At 52.3% G+C, this 19336-nt stretch overlaps 1 protein-coding gene across 2 annotated transcripts; it reads left to right on the forward strand.

The window, feature by feature from the left end:
* Nucleotides 1-6210: 6210 nt before the first annotated feature.
* On the forward strand, nucleotides 6211-18664 carry PIAS3 (protein inhibitor of activated STAT 3; the record flags this gene model as incomplete). 2 transcript variants are annotated; one of them, XM_080692616.1, is made up of 15 exons in its annotated part: nucleotides 6211-6234; nucleotides 7680-7913; nucleotides 8019-8097; nucleotides 8233-8317; nucleotides 9335-9385; nucleotides 9622-9712; nucleotides 12891-13025; nucleotides 13224-13329; nucleotides 13822-13895; nucleotides 14041-14201; nucleotides 17066-17199; nucleotides 17280-17448; nucleotides 17567-17700; nucleotides 17856-17893; nucleotides 18398-18664. In XM_080692616.1, the coding sequence occupies 15 exons, from the start codon at nucleotides 6211-6213 to the stop codon at nucleotides 18662-18664; spliced, it is 1782 nt and encodes a 593-aa protein (XP_080548742.1). The 2 variants fall into 2 exon arrangements, with proteins under 2 accessions (XP_080548742.1, XP_080548741.1); XM_080692615.1 differs by having other exon boundaries at nucleotides 7680-8097.
* Between the last annotated feature and the right edge of the window lie 672 nt (nucleotides 18665-19336).

Consider the following 19336-nt stretch of genomic DNA (forward strand, 5'->3'; position numbering starts at 1 on the left):
GGCTCCCCTTTAGCATGCTGAGGGAGGAGGAGACTGCGGATACGGAAATGTGTGCATTTCATCCTGGAATTTCTTCTTTCAGGGAATAAGAGCATCCCTGGTTTACAGAGCCTCTATCAAGTGGTGGTGGGTGGGGGACTGGCCACTAGGGGTGGGGTGGGTGAGGCATCACCTGGCGAGTGGACCTGGCACCTGAGAACCTGGACCCTGGAATCAGCGTGCTTGAGATGAGAGGTGTGGATGGAAACCAGCTCCGTGGAAAATAAAGCGGGAGGCACGAGGTGCTGGGTGTCCCTGTTTTTTTTGTTTTGTTTTGTTTCTTTTTGTTTTGTCTACAAGGGTGGGATGGGGGATGGAGTCTTGTTCATTCCTGTGTCCTTTTTATTTATTTATATTTTGGTGGTACTGGGGTTCCTGGAAGCCCTTCTACCTCCGGACTACACTCCCAGACCTATTTTATATTTTTATTTGGAAACAGGGTCTCCTAAGCCAGCGCGCGCGGCTGGCTTCGAACCTGCGCGATCCTCCTGTCTCCGCCTCCCAAGCGCGGGGATTACAAGCGTGCGCCACCGCGCCCGGCTCCTCTCTCCTTTTTAAAAAAAGACTTTAAAAGCATTTTTTGGTTCACTGTACAATGGGACAGGGACTTCCGACCTCTCCCTTGTCCCCGCGTGTCCGTGGCCTCCCCCATCGGTAACATCCCTCAGGAGAAAGGTACCCTTGTTACAAATGAAGCTACAGGGACACGCCACTATCACTGAGCCGTAGTTCACATTATGCTCACTCTTGGTGTATATTTATGGGTTTGGACACATGTGTCCGGGCATGTGTCCACGATCCCAGCATTATACAGAGTAGTTTTGTTGCCCAAAGAATCCGTTGTGCTCTACTTGTCCTTCCCTTGCTTCCCCACCGCCTGGAACTACTATCCTTTCACTGTCCATAGTTTTGCCTTTTTCATACTGCCAATACAGGGAAAATTATGTAGTTTGTAGCCTTTTCAGATTGGCTTCTTTAATTTATTTGTGATACTGGGGATTGAATGGGGGGGGGGGTTTCTACCACCAAGCTACGCCCCACCCAGCCCTTTTTATTTTGAAATAGAGTCTTGTTAAATTGCTGAATCTGGTTTAGAACCTGTTATCCTTTTCAGCCTCCCAAACATTGGGATTATAAGTGTGAGTCACAGTACCAGGCTCAGATGGGCTTTTCTTTTTTTTTGGTTGTACTGGGGATGGAACCCAGGGGCATTCTACCTCTGAGCTACACGTACCCCAGTCCTAGCTTTTATTCTTTATTTTAAAACAGGATCTCACTAAGTTGCAGAGGGCCTCACTAAGTAGCTGAATCTGGCTACGGACCTTGATCATCCTGTCTCAGCCTCCCGAATGCTGGGATTACAAGTGTGTGCCACCATGTCTGGTAACATTTTTTGGGGGGGGGTGCTGGGGATTGGACCCAGGGATGTTCTAACCTTGAGCTACACCCTCAGCCCTATTTTATTTTTTCTTGGGAAACAAGGTTTTGCTAGGTTGGTCTAAGATGCTGAAGGTGGCTTCAAATTTGCCATCCCAAGTACTGGGATTACAGGCGTGTGCCACCATGGCCCGCTGTGTGTCTATATTTGATACACATAGTATCACGTGATCACCCTTCTTTGCCCCAGGTGCAAAGAGGGATGGAAAGTGATTCCTGAGAAAAGAAACACAGTGGTCGGGCATGGTGGCGCACACTTATAATCCCCGCGCTTGGGAGGCTGAGACAGGAGGATCGCACAGGTTCGAAGCCAGCCTCAGCTACTTAGTGACACTCTCAGCAACTTAGTGAGACCCTGTTTCCAAAAATATATATTAAAAAAATAGGTCTGGGACGCCGGGCGTGGTGGTGCACGCTTGTAATCCCCGCGCTTGGGAGGCGGAGACAGGAGGATCGCGCAGGTTCGAAGCCAGCCGTGCTGGCGTAAGAGACCCTGTTTCAAAAATATAAAATAGGTCTGGGAGTGTAGCCTGGAGGAAGAAGGGCTTCCAGGAACCCCAGTACCACCAAAAAAAAAAAAAAAAATAGGTCTGGGAATATAGCCCGGAGGTAGAAAGCCTCTGGGTTCCACCCCCAGTACCACCACCAAAAAAAAAAAAGAAAGGAGCACAGTGTACCCAGATTTTGCTTCTTCCCTGAAAGAATATATCTCCCTGGGTCTCCACCCTTTCCCGTCCCTCCTCCAGCAGGCTGCTAGGTGAGCTTGAGTTCCTCCAAAAATCTGCTATTGTAGTTGGGTTGGCCCAGGAGGGCACAATCCCTCCCCATCCCTTCTCTCAGCCAGCCGCTGCTGGGTTACCCTGGGTCACACAGCAGTGGTTTGGCAGTACAGAGGCCGGGCGGGAGGAAGAGTGGGGAGAGGCGCTGTGGAAACCCGCTGCTCAAGGGCTGCAGAGTTTGGTACAGGGGAAAAGGGCACATCTGAGCTGCGTAGATCAGATCTTGGAGAAGGTGAAGGTCAGCTTTGGGGTGTGTGTGAATGGCTACAGGACTGCATTAAGGCTGAGAGAACTGGAGGAGGGACTGGGAGACAGGGAGAAGGGCTGCAGCTGCCAACGGGGAGCATCGGGGAGACTGGAGTCATTTTTTCTTTTGGTGGTATTGGGGATGGAACCCAGGGGCATTCTACCTCTGAGCTGTACCCCCAGCCCTATTTTATCCTTCCTTCCCTTCTTTCTCTTTCTTTTTGTAGTATTGGGGATGGAACTTAGGGGCATTCTATCTCTGAGTTACACCCCCAGCCCTATTTTTCATTTTTTTTTTTGGTGGTACTGGGGATGGAACCCAGGGGCATTCTACCTCCGGGCTATACTTCCAGACCTTTTTTTTTAATATTTCTTTTGGAAACAGGGTCTTACTAAGTTGTTGAAAGCCTCACTAAGTAGCTGAGGCTGGCTTTGAACCCGTGCGATCCTCCTGTCTCAGCCTCCCCAAGCGCAGGGATTACAAGTGTGCGCCACCACGCCCGGCTCATTCTTTATTTTGAAACAGGATCTCACTGAGTTGCAGAGGGCCTCACTAAGTAGCTGAGGCTGGCCGTGAACCACCATCCTCCTGTCTCAGCCTCCCAAATGCTGGGATTATAAGCGTGCAACACCACACCCGGCTCTATTCTTTATTTTGAAGCAGGGTCTCACTGAGTTACAGAGGGCCTCACGAGTTGCTGAGACTGGCAGTGAACCTGTGATTCTCAGCTCAGCCTCCCAAGTACTGGGATTACAAGTGTGCGCGACCACGCCCACCTGATTGGAGTCGTTTCTATTAAGGGCAGCAGAGCATCTCTTCCTTCCTGCTCTCTAGAGTTACCAAAGAATATCACCAACTGTTACATATCTCTACATTCGGGGCCAGGGTGGGAAGAACAAAACCGCAGAGAGAAGGGTCCGGGAGGGGAAATCATTTGGCCAAGCTCAAGCACGAGTTGGGACACAGCTGTGGCAATGGAAGCCAGGCCTCTGGCTCCCTCCGGCCTCCTGGAAGCTGATCGCGGGACCGCTGAGCTGGGGGTGAGCGAGGTTGTTAGCACAGGAGTGAACCCTCCGCAGTCCCTGGATTTCTGAAAGTCTCCTTCCACGCAGGTCCATAAACTGTCACCCCATCTCCACACCCAAGTTTTCCTTGGTTTCACAAATCCCCATACTCTCACTGAAGTAACTCTAATCCTGATGTCCCACTATTCGTGTGTGTGTACACGTGTGTGTGTACGTGTGTGTGTATGTGTGTGTGTGAGGTGGTGCAGTATTGGGGCCTTTTACCTCCAAGCTACATGCGCAGCCCTTTTTTATTTTGAAATAGGGTCTTGCTAGATTGCTGAGGGTCTAGCTGAATCACGGAGGCTGGCCTCAGACCTGTGACCCTCCTGTCTCAGCCTCCCAAATACCGGGATTACAGGTGGCACCACCATGCCTGGCTTAGGACTTTATTATTCTTGCTCATGTCCCCTTCATTCTCCAGGCTTCATCTATTTTAAAATTTTTTGCCAGGCATGGTGGTGCACACTTGTAATTCTAGTACTGGGGGGGCTGAGGCAGGAGGATCGTGGTTTGTGGCCAGCCTCCGATACTTAGTTGAGGCCCTTTGCAACTCAGACCCTGTTTCAAAATAAAGAATAAAAACTAGGGCTGGGAATGTAGCTCAGAGGTAGAATGTCCCTGGGTTCAATCCCCAAGACCACAATTTTTATTTTTTTTTATTTTTTGCGGTACTGGGGGCTGTACCCAGGGGCAGTCTACCTCTGAGCTACACCCCCGGCTCTTTTTTACTTTTATTTTTTGAAACAGGGTTGTGCAGGTTGATAGAGTCTCACTACTTGCTGAGGCTGTCCTTGAACCTGTGATCTCAATGTCTCAGCCTCCCAAGTACTGAGATTACAAACATGCACCATCATAAACTGGGCGTGGTGGCGCACACTCGTAATCCCCGCGCTTGGGAGGCTGAGACAGGAGGATCGCACAGGTTCGAAGCCAGCCTCAGCTACTTAGTGAGGCTCTCAGCAACTCGGTGAGACCCTGTTTCCAAATAAAAATATAAAATAGGTCTGGGAGTATAGCCTGGAGGTAGAAAGCCCCTGGGTTCCACCCCCAGCACCACCAAAAAAACCCAAAAAAACAAAAACAAACATACGCCATCATGCCTGGTTTCCCCCATTCCTTTTTTAATCTGGAGAATACAAACTAATTCATGGTAACTTTTGGTCTAGAGTGCTGCACAGGGCCTGATGCAGGCCCAAAGGTCAGAGGCATTAGTTGGGATTTAGAACCAAATACTTAGCCCGAGTTTAGCTTAGAGGGTCCACCAGTTCAAGCAGCAAAGTAGCAAGGAAAGAAACTGTCAGGAGAAGGGGGTCATCTTCCCTAGGGACAGAAACAAGTTGTGGCCAGCTCAAAGGTGCTTGGAACATCCGTGGCACCTGCAGCCTTTGGGCTTGGGCTGCTGAAGGTTTAACTAAGCTAAATAGGTGGATTATTCCTACTATTTTCAAAGCTTTTTGTTTTGCATGCTGATTATAGGTTTAACATGTGTTGTCTTTGCTGACAGACTGAAGTCTTGCAAAGCACTTTATGTCCTCGGCACCTAATAATCCCCGATTAGCACTCAAATACTTATCCCCCTCCCCACTTTTTTTCTGAACACTTAGGTCCCAGACATCTAGAAAATGCAAGGAGTTTTTGCAGCAACTAGTCTGGGTAGACTGCCTTAATGTTGGTATCTACCTGGACACAGAATCAGACTTTCCCTGGGGTTTGCAACTGGGTGATCAGGTCAGCCGAGATAGGGTCTCTGGAGGGACACTGTCTTTGGAGGAAAGCGAGTAGGCCATTCAGAGGATCTTCCTTTTCATTTCAGCTACGCTAAAGACACGGGATCTCTGGAGTCTGTGTTTTGGGGTAGAGGGTGGAGGACCATGTATAGAATTAAATTCGGTCCACTTTCCAATCTGCAGCTCCGACTTTCTCCTAGGAAAGATTTCTCTGATTCCAAGAAAGAATCATCTAATAGGGCCAGATCCCTGGTGTCTGAGCTGCAGGCCTCAGACACCCCGCATCTCTAGGGGTCGCGGACGTGTGAAAACCAAGTCCCAGAACCCGACACCCCCATCACTGCGGTAGGAGTAACTCTGTCCGGCGCGGGCTCGAGTCCCTCCTCTCCCCGGCCCCGCCCCGGCCCCTCGGCGGTCCGGCGGCTCACCCAGGGGCGCCGGGCGGGGCTGGGCGGGCTGCAGCCAGGCGCCGCCCCCCCACCCGGGGCCCCCGGCCGCCGTCCTCGTCGCGGCAAACTTTTTGCTTTGGAGCCTGAGTCCCGCGCCGGGAGCCCGGGCTGCCCCGTAGATGCGTGAGTGCGTGTGAGTGAGCGTGAGCGCGCGTGTCTCGGGCGGGATGGGCGGGGTGCAGGCGGGCACACTCCTCGACGGCTCGCAACTCCGTAACTTTCCAGCTGTCGGGACGCTCGGGCGCTCGGGCGGGGCCGGGGCGCGGGCGCGGGCGCGGGCTGGCCATCTTAGCTGCCCGCTCCTCGCCGCGCTCCGCGTCCCGGGCGGCGTGGCTGCCGGCCGCCCGCGCCCTCGTCCGCCGCGATCCGGCCCGGGCGCCCGCGGCCGGCCTCCTCCTGCCGCGCGGCCCGGCGGGCGGGCGGGCCGGGGCTGAGCGGGGCCGCCGGCGCCGGCGATGTCTCAAGATGGCGGAGCTGGGCGAGCTGAAGGTACCGGCCCCTCCCGGCGGCGGCGGCGGGCGCGGGCGGGGGGCGGGGCGCGGCGGGGGCGGGGCGCGGCCGGGCGGGGGCGGCGGGCCGGGGGCCCCGCGATGGGGCCGGGGGTGGCCGGGGCGCGGGGCCGGGGCCCGGGGCATCCCGAAGGCCGACGGCGAGGTGCCGCCGCCGCCGGGCCCGAGGGTGCAACTGTGGGATGGGGCGCAGGGCGTCCAGGCGGGGCTGAGGCCGCTCGGAGGAGACCCGAGGAGAAACTTCCTCCTCTCGCGCCTCCGAGGGGGGCCCGGACAAAGCCGAGTGGGAGGGAGGAATCCTGGGGCAGCGCACCGCAGGGTCTCTTGGAGTCTCAGAAAGGATCCCTGTAAGGAGACAGCTCCCCTCCCACCACGCAGTCTCAGCCAGCCGCCTCCCAGGGCATCTCACAGAACCTTGAGCCACGGGGGCCATCCCCCTGCCTCCCGGCTGGGTTCCACCCTCCATCAGAAATGGAGTCCCGATGCTGGGCAGGCTGTCACTGCGCCCAGCCCCCGGTGTTTACGTTTTGTTGCGCTGGGGACGAACCCAGGGCCTCGCACGCTTAGGCAGGTGCCCTCCCACTGAGCTGTCCTCCCAGCCCTCCTAGGAGGAGCTCCTGATTCTGCGCCCTGGCCCAGGGCCTCCCTCATTCTCCCAGGGCCTGTGTGCTGTCAGAACTTTCCTTCCCTCCCACTCCCGTGCCAGTGTGTGGAATCACTTATTTTCTCCACGTAGGAGATAAGCAGGATGTTAGTTCCTGGCAGCTGGAGTAAACAGGTAATGAGCAGGATACCTGGGCGTGTGATTCATTGTTAGCCCCTCTGCCACAAGTTTTGGTCCTGTTCCTCTAGTAGAAAAATAGGGGTAAGGCAGGGCAGTTATGTAAAGGATCTGGGGGAGTTATGGGCATTGAACCCTGACCTAAAAGCCCTGGCCTTAAAGCTATAGAGGCCTGGGGAGAACAGCTGGGGTGGATTGAGGTGGTTGGGAGGGGTGGGCCATGGGGCAGGATGGTCCAGGAACCTGGCCCCTCTCTCCCCGTGGGGCTGTCTCGCCTGAACCTCTGAGAGTCTGAGGAAGCATGGGGAGGAGATAAGCAGCTTAGTGGCAAGTCGGGGCTGGAGGAGGCCCTCAGACTCGGAGGTGTGTCTGATGAAGGCCTGCTGTCTGCCTGCTCTGCCCCCACACTGCTCGACTTCCAGGCATGTGGAGAGAGCTGACCTCACTCTGGGCGGTGATGGCGAGGTGACCTTAGGGTGCTCAGGTGGGACTGAGATGCCCCTTTGTCCAGGTCAGCTGCCAGGCGGTCACCCACTAGCCGCCAGCCCTTTCCAACTTGAGCTGGCAGGAGGAGGCCCTGTCCCCGGGCGGCAGGGAAGGCTGTGCCAGGCAGGAGTCTCAGGCTTCCCTGTTCTTGTCTGCAGCACATGGTGATGAGTTTCCGGGTGTCTGAGCTCCAGGTGCTCCTCGGCTTCGCTGGCCGGAACAAGAGTGGACGGAAGCACGAGCTCCTGGCCAAGGCCCTGCACCTCCTCAAGTCCAGCTGCGCGCCCAGTGTCCAGATGAAGATCAAAGAGCTTTACCGCCGGCGCTTTCCCCGGAAGACCCTGGGACCCTCTGACCTCTCCCTGCTCTCTCTGCCCCCTGGCACCTCTCCCGTAGGCTCCCCTGGCCCTCTAGCCCCCATCCCCCCAGCCCTCTTGACCCCTGGCCCCCTGCTGGGCCCCAAGCGGGAGGTGGACATGCACCCCACGCTGCCCCAGCCCGTGCACCCCGACGTCACCATGAAACCGCTGCCCTTCTATGAAGTCTACGGGGAACTCATCCGGCCCACCACCCTCGGTATGGCTCTCTGGCCCCGCAGTCTTCTGGGCTTGTTGAGGCTCGGCCCTTCTAGGTTTTAGTCTTATGGGATTAGCAACCTGGGCTGGGCTTCCCCGCAGTCGCCTGGGAGTAACTGTCCCTTCGTGTCCCCAGCATCCACTTCTAGCCAGAGGTTCGAGGAAGCGCACTTTACCTTTGCCCTCACCCCCCAGCAAGTGCAGCAGATCCTCACATCCAGGTGCGACTCACTCTCAGCCTCCTGCCCCATCTGGGGCCCGTCCTCCCTCTTTCCTCTGCTGTCCTCCTGTCCATCCCCACAGGCCTGCTTTGGGTTTTGGGGTAGGGGTGTTGTTTGGTTTGTTTTTCAGTACTGGGGATTGAAGCCAGGGACTTCTACCTTCAAGCTATACCCCCAGACCTATTTTACTTTTTATTTATTTATTTATTTTTATTTATTTATTTATTCTTGGTGGTACTGGGGTTCCTGGAAGCCCTTCTACCTCCGGGCTACACTCCCAGACCTATTTATACATTTTTTTTTTTTTTTAATTTGGAAACGGTCTCCTAAGCCAGTGCGCGCGGCTGGCTTCGAACCTGCGCGATCCTCCTGTCTCTGCCTCCCAAGCGCGGGGATTACAAGTGTGCGCCACCACGCCCAGCTACTTTTTATATTAAAACAGGATCTTACTAAGTTGCAGTGGGTCTGGCTAGTTTGCTGAGGCTGGCTTTGAACCTGCCATCCTCCTTTCTCAGCCTCCCAAGTACTGGGACAGTCGTGTGCCACAACACCCAGTTTTTGTATTTGTGGTACTGGGAATGAAACCCTAGGACATTCTACCTCTGAGATATACCCCCAGCCCTATTTTTATTTTTATTTTGAGACAGGGTCTTGCTAGGTTGATGAGAGTCTTACTACTTGATGGTGCTGTCTTTGAATGTGTAATCCTCCTGTCTTAGCCTTCCAAGTATTGAGATTACAGGTATGCACCACCATGCCCAGCTTTATCTTTTATTTTGAAACAGGGTTTTACTAAGTGGCTGAAGCTGGCCTTAAACCTATGATCCTCCTGTCTCAGACTCCTATAATCCCAAACTGCTGAGTTTGGGATTATAGGTGTACACTATCTTGCCTGGCCACTATACCTGTTTTCTTTCTCAAATCTTTTGTATGTTTCTTCTTTATTTCCTGGACATTTATTCACCCTTTCCCGTAGGGGCCATAGGTGACATCTTTCTCTCTCCCTCCCTGCTACAGAGAGGTTCTGCCCGGGGCCAAATGCGATTATACCATACAGGTGCAGCTAAGGTGAGTTGATCCTATCTCTCCACCCTCTTGGGCTCCTGCTGGGGTTGGGGTGACATAGGTCATGGCAGGTGGTCCTAGAAGATGGCCTTGCGCTGCCCCTGGCTACTCCAGCCCTGGGACTTGCATCGGGTGTTGAGGGCTTTCCATATCTGATTGCTGCTCTGGGACTCCCTAATTTTGCCAGTTCAACTCTAGAAACTGCCTGCATCCTTTCACGGGCTGTTGTCTCTCGCCAGGTTCTGTCTCTGTGAGACCAGCTGCCCCCAGGAGGACTATTTCCCCCCCAACCTCTTTGTCAAGGTCAATGGGAAACTCTGCCCCCTGCCGGTAAATAGAGTAAAACCTATTATAAAAAAAACTTCTTTCTGTTTCATTTCATAAATATTAACTGCAGAACTATAATGAAAGAGACAAGGCTGGGCATGGTGGCACAGGCTTGTAATCCCAGCGCTTGGGAGGCTGAGACAGGAGGATCGCGCAGGTTTGAAGCCAGCCTCAGCTACTTAGTGAGGCCCTCAGCAACTCAGTGAGACCCTGTTTCCAAACAAAATATAAAATAGGTCTGGGAGTGTAGCTTGGAGGTAGAAAAGCTCCTGGGTTCCACCCCCAGTACCACAAAACATAAAATAAAATACAATTTAAAAAATAGGGCTGGGGGTGTAGCTCGGAGGTAGAATGCCCCTGGGTTCCATCCCCAATACCGAAAAAAGACAAAAACAAAAAAACAGACAGACACTTACCCCAGTGCTTGCCACAGAGTAGGTGCTTGGGTTTGTGACCAAATCAGTAGAATTTAGAAAGTATTAAGATAGTACTGAAGCCAGGCGTCATGGTGCATGCTTGTAATCCTAGTATTTGGGAGGCTGAGACAGGAGGATTGCAGGTTTGAAGCCAGCCTCAGTAGTTTACTGACGCTCTCAGCAATTTAGTGAGAACCTATTTCCAAATAAAATATAGATAGGTCTGGGGGTGCAGCCCAGAGGTAGCCCTTGGGTTCCATCTCCAGTACCCCACACCACACACAAAGATAGCACTGAATAGCCAGCATGGTGGTACACCCTATAATCCTAGTGGGAGGCTGAGGCAGGAGGATCCCAAGTTTGGGGAATGCTACTGCAATGGAGTGTTTCTGAGCTGCAAAACAAGGAAACAAGCAAATGAACACAGGGCTCTCAGGGTCTGGAGAAGGGGTATTCAACGCCAAGTTCAGGGAGAACTTTGTGTGAGTGCTGGGGATGGAACCCAGGTACATTCTACCTTTGAGCTATACCCCCAGCCCTATTTTATTATTTTTACTTGGAAACGGTCTAAGTTGTAAGACTGTCTCAGCCTCCCAAATACTGGGATTACAAATATGTGCCACCAGGCCTGGCTGCACTCCAGCTCATTTATTTATTTATTTATTTATTTATTTATTTATTTATACTCAGAAACAGGGTCTCATTAAGTTGCTGAGGCTCTCCCTAAGTTTCTGAGACTGGCTTTGAACCTGTAATCCTCCTGTCTCAACCTCCCAAGTACTGGGATTACGGATGTGCACCTTCACCCCCTCCCTCAGCCAAGGAAGACTAGTTAGAAGTCACCACCTTGACTGGGTGTGGTGGCCCACGCTTGTAATCCCAGTCCGTGGAAGGCTTAGGAGATCTCAGGTTAGCAGCCAGCCTCAGCTACTTTTAGTGAGGCCTCTACAACGTAGTGAGAACCTGTTTCAAAAGAAAGAATTAAAAGCTGGGCATGAGGGCGCATGCCTATAATTCTAGCATTTGGGTGGCCGAGACAGGAGGATCATGGTTTGCAGACAGCTTCAGCTACTTAGGCCTTTGCAACTCAGTGAAACCCTGTTTCAAAAAAATAAAAAATAGGGCTGGGGTATAGCTCGGAGGTAGAATGCCCCTGGGTTCCATCCTTAGACACACACACACACACACACACACACAGCGTGGTGGTGCACGTTTGTAATTCTAGCATTTGGGCAGCTGAGACAAGAGGATCGTGGTTTGTGGCCAACCTTAGCTACTTAGTGAGGTCCCTTGCAACTCAACGAGACTGTTTCAAAATAAAGAATAAAAAATCGGCTGGGGTGTAGCTCAGAGGTAGAATGTTCCTGGGTTCCATCCCCACTACTGCCAAAAAAAAAAAAAAGAAAAGAAAAAAATAAAAAAAATAGCGCTAGGGTGTAGCTTGAAGGTAGAATACCCCTGGGTTCAGCCAGGGGTATTTTTTTTTTCCCCAAAAAAAAGTTGCCATCTTAGAACAGGGCGCCAGTGGCACACCAACTTTTTTTTTTTTTTTTGTAGTACTGGGGATGGAACCCAGAGTCCTTCTACCTTCGGGCTACAATCCCAGACCTATTGTATATTTTTTATTTGGAAAGAGGGTCTCTTAAGCCAGCTGAGGCTGGCTTCGAACCTGCATGATCCTCCTGTCTCAGCCTCCCAAGTGCGGGGATTACAAGCGTGCGCCACCACTCCCGGCTTGCATACCATCATTTATTTATTTATTTATTTGTTTATTTATTTATTTATTTTGGTAGAATGTTCCTGGGTTCTATCCCCACTACTGCCAAAAAAAAAAAAAGAAAAGAAAAAACGAAAAAAATAGCGCTAGGGTGTAGCTTGAAGGTAGAATACCCCTGGGTTCAGCCAGGGGTATTTTTTTTTTCCAAAAAAAAAAAGTTGCCATCTTAGAGCAGGGCGCCAGTGGCACACCAACATTTTTTTTTTTTTTTTTTTTTGTAGTACTGGGGATGGAACCCAGAGTCCTACCTCCGGGCTATACTCCCAGACCCATTTATATTTTATTTTGGAAACAGGGTCTCACTAAGTTGCTGAGAGCCTCACTAAGTAGCTGAGGCTGGCTTCGAACTTGTGCGATCCTCCTGTCTCAGCTTCCCAAGCGCGGGGATTACAAGTGTGCACCACTACGCCCGACTTGCACACCAACATTTAAAAAAGGGCTAGGGGTGTGGTTTGGAGGAGGATGCCCCTTGGGTTCAACTCCTGGTACCAAATAAATAAATAAATAAATAAACCCAAGTCATGACAACAGAGTGGAGATTTGGAGGAGGTTAAGTATCCTTATGTCCCCTCCGCAGACCCAGCGAGTGGGCCAGTATGAGCTGGCTCCACATGCAGCCCTAGCTAGGGCCTGTCTGTGTGGCCCTGAGTGGGATATGAGTGAACCAACTTTCCCCCCAGCCCAGGGACTGAGCAACCCAAGACAAAATGTCTTTGTGTGTGTGTGTGGGGGGGTACTGGGGTTTGAACACAGGGGTATTCTATCTCTGAGCTATACCACCAACCCTTTTTTATTTCAAAACAGCTTCTTCCTAAGTTGCTAAATGTCTTTCTAAGTTGCCGAGGTTGGCCTCAAACCTGCCATCCTCCTCCCAGGTCCTGAGATGATAGGCATGCGCCACCATGTCTGGCTACAGGATGTCTTTTGTTGTTACAGCAGGGCCCCTTCCCAGGATCCCTCTCCACTCACCACTTCCTGCCTTCCTCAGGGCTATCTTCCTCCCACCAAGAATGGGGCCGAGCCCAAGAGGCCCAGCCGCCCCATCAACATCACACCGCTGGCTCGACTCTCGGCCACCGTTCCCAACACCATTGTGGTTAACTGGTCATCTGAGTTTGGACGGGTGAGCATAGCCCATACAGGGGGCCTGAAAAGGCCTGTGGGGGGGCTGGAGGGCGTCCTCCCGCATCCTGGGTGCACACGGTCATCTTTATGGGTCTCTCTGCCTGAACCCGCTATCTGGTCTTCGTGGGACAAAAGAGGGTGGCCATGGCGTGAGAAGCAGAGGCTAATTCTTCCCCCCGCCCCTGCCTGTAAGTAGAATTACTCCCTGTCTGTGTACCTGGTGAGGCAGCTGACCGCAGGGACCCTTCTACAAAAACTCAGAGCAAAGGGGATCCGGAACCCAGACCACTCCCGGGCACTGAGTGAGTAGCGTGTTTCCCTTCCCCTGCTCTGACCTTGTGGCCCTTCGGCCTTTGCTCTGAAGCCCATACCCCTCTGTGACAACGTCTCCTCGCTCATGAGCCCCAACCCTTCCCCAGGTCGCCGGGCCAGTCTTCGTGGGTGAGAGGTCAGGCCACTCCTCGGCTAGGGCACGGGTTCTCTGGGCTGCACGGTTTCAAGGACCCTCTAGTCTGACCCTCATGTGATGGCCTCTTTCCTTTAGATGATGTAGGATGTAACGGCATTACCTACCCGTGGCCAAGTGTCTTTTGGGATGGGGAAATTTCTCCTTAGCACCTGGCCTTTCAGATCCTGAATCTTCCAGGTCTCAAACCACCCCCCATGTGACATCCCACTGCTCCCCAAAGACTCTCTGTGCGGCTGCCTTCGGCCAGGGCCTCTGCTTCCAGCCTCCCCAGCCCCTGGACTTTGGCCTCACTGACCCCGTGGCTCTGGCCTCACTCTTGTTTCAGTCAAGGAGAAATTGACCGCTGACCCTGACAGCGAGGTGGCTACCACGAGTCTCCGGGTGTCACTCATGTGCCCGGTGGGTACCGGGGGTGGGGTGGGGGGAGGAGGAGGGCTGGGCGACACCCCTGTGCTCTGCTGAGCATTTCTAGGGCTTGGAGAGCGAGATTTTTCTGGAATGAATCCAGGGTGGGGACTCTGACTAGAGAACTCTGTCTCCTCAGTTAGGGAAGATGCGCCTCACCGTCCCGTGCCGAGCGCTCACCTGCGCCCACCTGCAGAGCTTCGACGCCGCCCTTTATCTCCAGATGAACGAGAAGAAGCCCACATGGACGTGTCCCGTGTGCGACAAGAAGGCTCCCTACGAATCTCTCATTATTGACGGGTATGGCCGTTCTGCTTCCCTTACCCAGGATGTCTTTCAGGATCCCCTTTTATTAGATATGGCAGCTGGGTATGGGGGTGCATTCCTGTAACTCTAGTACTTGGGAGTCTGAGACAGGAGGATGGCAGGTTCAAGGCCAGCTTCAGGATCCTATCAAGACCCTCAGCAGCCTAGTGAGACTATGTTTCTTTCCTTCTTTTCTTTTTTTTTTCTTTTTTTTTTTTTGGTGGTACTGGGGTTCCTGGAAGCCCTTCTACCTCCGGGCTACACTCCCAGACCTATTTTTATTTGGAAACAGGGTCTCCTAAGCCAGTGAACCTGCGCGATCCTCCTGTCTCTGCCTCCCAAGCGCGGGGATTACAAGCGTGCGCCACCACGCCCTGCCGTGAGACCATGTTTCAAAACAAAAAATAAAAAGGGCTGGGGGTTTAGCTCGAAGGTAGACTGCTCCTGGGTTCAGTTCCCAGTACTACCAAAAAAACTGTGTGTGTGTGTGTGTGTGTGTGTGTGTGTGTGTGTACATACACACACATATATACCTATGTATATACGTACATACACATATGTATACACATGGTCTACCTCCTCTCACTTGAACCCAACTCTCATCTCATCCAGGATGTGCGCAAGCTCTTGAGACTTTAAAGATTGAGGACTTAGTATACATAAGGCATAAGCTGAGTACTTTGCGTGCATTATGTTACTGAATGCTCATAATAACCCTGTGAGTTCGGTATCATCATTACAGATGAGGAAACAGGCATAGACAGATTCAGTCTTGCTCAGGGTTACACTGTTAGCAACCAGCAGAGACTATGTTTTGAACTGTTACATTGTTCATAGCAATTATCTGACCTCCCACTGGGCATAGCATTAAGGTTCTTTTGTGGGCCTAGGTGTGCTGATCTAGCTAGATATTTTTTCCCTTACAAGTAAATAGTTTTTTTTTTCACAAGCAAAAAATTTTTTTAATATGCAAAGAATTAGCTGGGTGTAGTGGTACACACCTCTAATCCCAGTACTTGGGAGGCTGACACAGGAGGATCAAAGGTGTGAGGACAGCCTCAACAGTGTAGTGAGACTCTCAGCAACCTAGTGAGACCCTGTTTCAAAAACAAAAAAATTTTTTTTTTGCAGGTCTGGGGATGGAACCCAGGGGCATTCAATCTCTGAGCTACACCCCCTGCCCTATTTTTTATTCTTTATTTTGAAACCGGGTCTCACTGAGTTGCAGAGGGCCTCACTAAGTACCCGAGGCTGTTCACGAACTGCGATCCTCCGGTTTCAGCCTCCTGAATGCTGGGATTACAAGTGTGCACTACCACGCCCGGCCAAAAAAATTTTAAAAAAGGGCTGGAGAGGAGCTCAGAGATAGGATGCCCCTGGGTTTACACACACACACACACACACACACACACACACACACACACACACACACACACACACAAATTTTTTTTCCTAAACCTCTTCGAGAACCTTCATTATGGCTCTTGCTTACAGTGTCTTGAGATGGCTTATGGAGTTCTTTATTTCTTTTTCCTGTCTTATTTCTAGAACTATATATACCAGGTACTTAGATTGTATTTATGTTAAAATCTAAAATTTGTTAGGTGGGCATGGTTGGTACGTGCTTATTAAATCTCAGTACTTGGGAGACTGAGACAGGAAGGTCATAGGTTCGAGGCCAGCCTCAGCAACTTAGTGAGACCTTCATCAACTTAGGGAGAGTCTATTTCAAAATACAAAATAAAAAAAGGCTGGGAGAACTAGGTGTGGTGGTGCATGCTTGCCTGTACTTGGGAGCCTGAGACAGGAGAGCTGCAGGTTTGAGGCTAGCCCCAGTAACTTAGTGAGACCCTCTAAAACTTTAGGAGACTGTTAAAAAAAAAAAAGAGTTTGGAGGTGTAAATCAGAGGTAGAAAGCCCCTGGGTTCAATCCTCAGTACAAATCAACCAGCCAACCAAATAAAACAAATAAACTGATAAACAGAAAGCTCTTCATTTTTTTTCTTTCCTTTTCTTTTTTTTTTTGGCAGTACTGGGGATGGAACCCAGAGGCATTGTATCTCTGTGGTACACCCCAGCCCTAGTTTTTTTTTTTTTTTTTTTTTTTGGTGGGTCTGGGAATGGAATCTAGGGGCATTCAACCTCCAAGCTACACCCCATGCCCTATATTTATTTATTTATTTATTTATTTATTTATTTATTGACTGATTGTTTTATTGGGGTTCCCGGAAGCCCGTCTACCTCCGGGCTATACTCCCAAACCTATTTTATAGGTTTTATTTGGAAACAGGGTCTCTTAAGCCAGCATGGCTGGCTTCGAACCTGTGCGATCCTCCTGTCTCCGCCTCCCAAGGGCGGGGATTACAAGCATGTGCCACCACGCCCGGCTTATTCTTTATTTTGAAACAGGGTCTCACTAAGTTGTAGAGGGTTTCACTGAATAGCTGAGGCTGTCTGTGAACCATGATCCTCTGGTCTCAGCCTCCCTAGTGCTGGGATTACAAGCGTGCGCCACCACACCAGGTCCAGCCCTAGTTTTTATTCTTTATTTTGAAACAGGGTCTCACTGAGTTGCAGAGGGCCTCGCTAAGTAGCTGAGGCTGGACGTGAACTGTGATCCTCCAGTCTCAGCTTCCCGAATGCTGGGATTAGAAGCGTGCGCCTCCATGCCTGGCCAGAAAGCTTTTATTTACTATTTACTTACTTTATTTGATTCCAGCAACTCAGAGGAGCCCTGTAGGGTGGATAAGATCCTTGTTTTGCAGATGAGGAAACTGAGGTGCAGGAAGATGAGCCAGAGAACTCTGGGTACTGTTTCAGCCATCTCTAGCCTTATGAATTCTCCTTTTCTACCCTAGTTTATTCATGGAGATCCTTAATTCCTGTTCGGATTGTGATGAGATCCAGTTCATGGAAGATGGATCCTGGTGCCCAATGAAACCTAAGAAGGAGGCATCTGAGGTTTGCCCCCCGCCAGGGTATGGGCTGGACGGTGAGTGACCCCCTGTCCCCCAGCTAAGCTAAATCACAGATGGCCCTTCTTCTGAGACACAGTCTTCTTGATACCCACAGGCCTCCAGTATAGCCCAGTGCAAGAGGGAAATCCATCAGAGAGTAAGAAGAAGGTTGAGGTTATTGACTTGACAATAGAAAGCTCATCCGATGAGGAGGACCTGCCCCCAACCAAGAAGCACTGTCCCGCCAGCTCAGCCACCATCCCGGCCCTTCCTGGAAGTAAAGGGTAGGAGAACTGCGAGTCTGCAGGAGGGGGCGGTGGAAGCGCTTCTGATCCTTGGGCCGGCCCTGGGTGGGGTGCCTGTGGAGTGCTGGCTGCCCCAGCTGCGCCCCTCTACGTACAGAGTCCTCACCTCTGGTCACCAGCCATCCTCGGTGCTGCGGAGCCCCGCCATGGGCGCGCTGGGCAGTGACTTCCTGTCCAGTCTCCCTCTGCACGAGTACCCGCCCGCCTTCCCGCTGGGGGCTGACATCCAAGGTAGGCCCTCTTCCGAGCGGGGCCGGCACCCCCGGGCCTTCCCGGGAACCCGGCTCCTTCTCAAACCCTCCTCCTCCCCTGGAGGGAGCCACCCTCCGAGGCATTTCTTTAGGAGGTAGATAGGAGGTTGATTTTGGTTTTTCTTTTCCTACCAGGTTTAGATTTATTTTCTTTTCTTCAGACTGAGAGTCAGGTAAGTGGTTCCTTTTCCCACGAAGAGCTGAGGTCTCAGAAGCCTCCTCTCTAGCCCCCCTGTCCCCCCTCCCTCTTCTGTTTGCCCTAGGGACTTTCTTTCTCTGCGGCGGGAGGGAGGATGAAGGCAGCTTATGTCCTTCTGTGGCCCCACTGGCCGTGGACTCCCACCTAGGCCTTCCTGGGTGCTGTTACTGTTGGGTGCACTGCGTGTCACCCTGCCCCTGCTGCCCCTCAGAGCCAGGCCTGCTCCAGCCGGACATTCCGTACATTCAGGAGCCTGGGTGGTGGGTGATGAGTGAGGGGAGGGGTTGCCGAGGCTGAGCAGGTGAGGGATGGGGAAGGAGGATGGGCTCAGGGTCCTCCTGCTTCATCAGACTCCCCTACATCCACAGGGGATTTTCCAGGTAAAAGGGGACAAGTTTCCCCATGGGGTATTTCTGAGCTGAGTGGTGGGAGGCAGGTAAGTGAGGATAAAGTCTTACCCGGTGCCCTTGGTCTCCAGCACTACGGCCCCTCCGTCATCACCTCGCTAGATGAACACGATGCCCTCAGCCACTTCTTCCAGTACCGGGGGACCCCCTCCCACTTTCTGGGTCCACTGGCCCCCACGTTGGGGAGCTCCCACCGCAGCTCCACTCCAGCACCCCCTCCTGGCCGCGTCAGCAGCATTGTGGCTCCTGGGGGGGGCTTGCGGGAGGGACATGGAGGACCCCTGCCTTCGGCTTCCTCTTTGGCTGGCTGTCGGTCAGACATCATTTCTCTGGACTGAGTTCTTGGGTGATGGGAGCTTCGCTGGCCCCCAACACTGAATGATATACTGTGGACCCCGGACCCCTGGCCACTCTGTCCCCTTGGGGGCTTTGACCTTCGTGGGCATCTGCTTTCGGCCTCATCTCTGCCTCACAAGGCCAGCACCCAAAGGGTTAGTATTTCACCTCTTTGCAGGGACACTGGGGACTGTTTTTGGAAAAGTTCTTTAGATGGTGGCACATTCCTTTGGATGTGCTCACCTGGGCGACGGGAGTCGGGGAAGGGGGAGTCTGAGGGCCTCGCTGCCCGGAGCCTCCTGGGCCGGGCCCTTCTGGTCCCCGGATGCCGTCTTCCCATGCCACACCCAAATGTTCATTCTCTCCATGTCCATCCCGTGCCCTTTGGCCACAGACCACAGACAGGTGGTGAGATGGAGAAAGGTGGTCGCAGAGATGGACAGACTCTTTATTTTGGGTTACAGACTTTCTTGTACATAAAGAAAAACCAAATACTCCAAAGATGATTCCCCCTGCCTCGTACTTTCAGTCGGACTGAGTAGAAGGCTTGGCGGTGATCCCCAGGGGGTTGGGAGCAGGGAGGGCCCAGCCCTAGTGCCTGGGATTCTATTTATGTATTTAAGTTCATGAGGTTTCTTACACCAGTTGGCCCTGAGGTTAGGCCTGGCTCATTT

The sequence above is a fragment of the Muscardinus avellanarius genome, assembly GCF_963383645.1.
Source record: "Muscardinus avellanarius genome assembly, chromosome: 3".
Classification (NCBI taxonomy): domain Eukaryota; kingdom Metazoa; phylum Chordata; class Mammalia; order Rodentia; family Gliridae; genus Muscardinus; species Muscardinus avellanarius.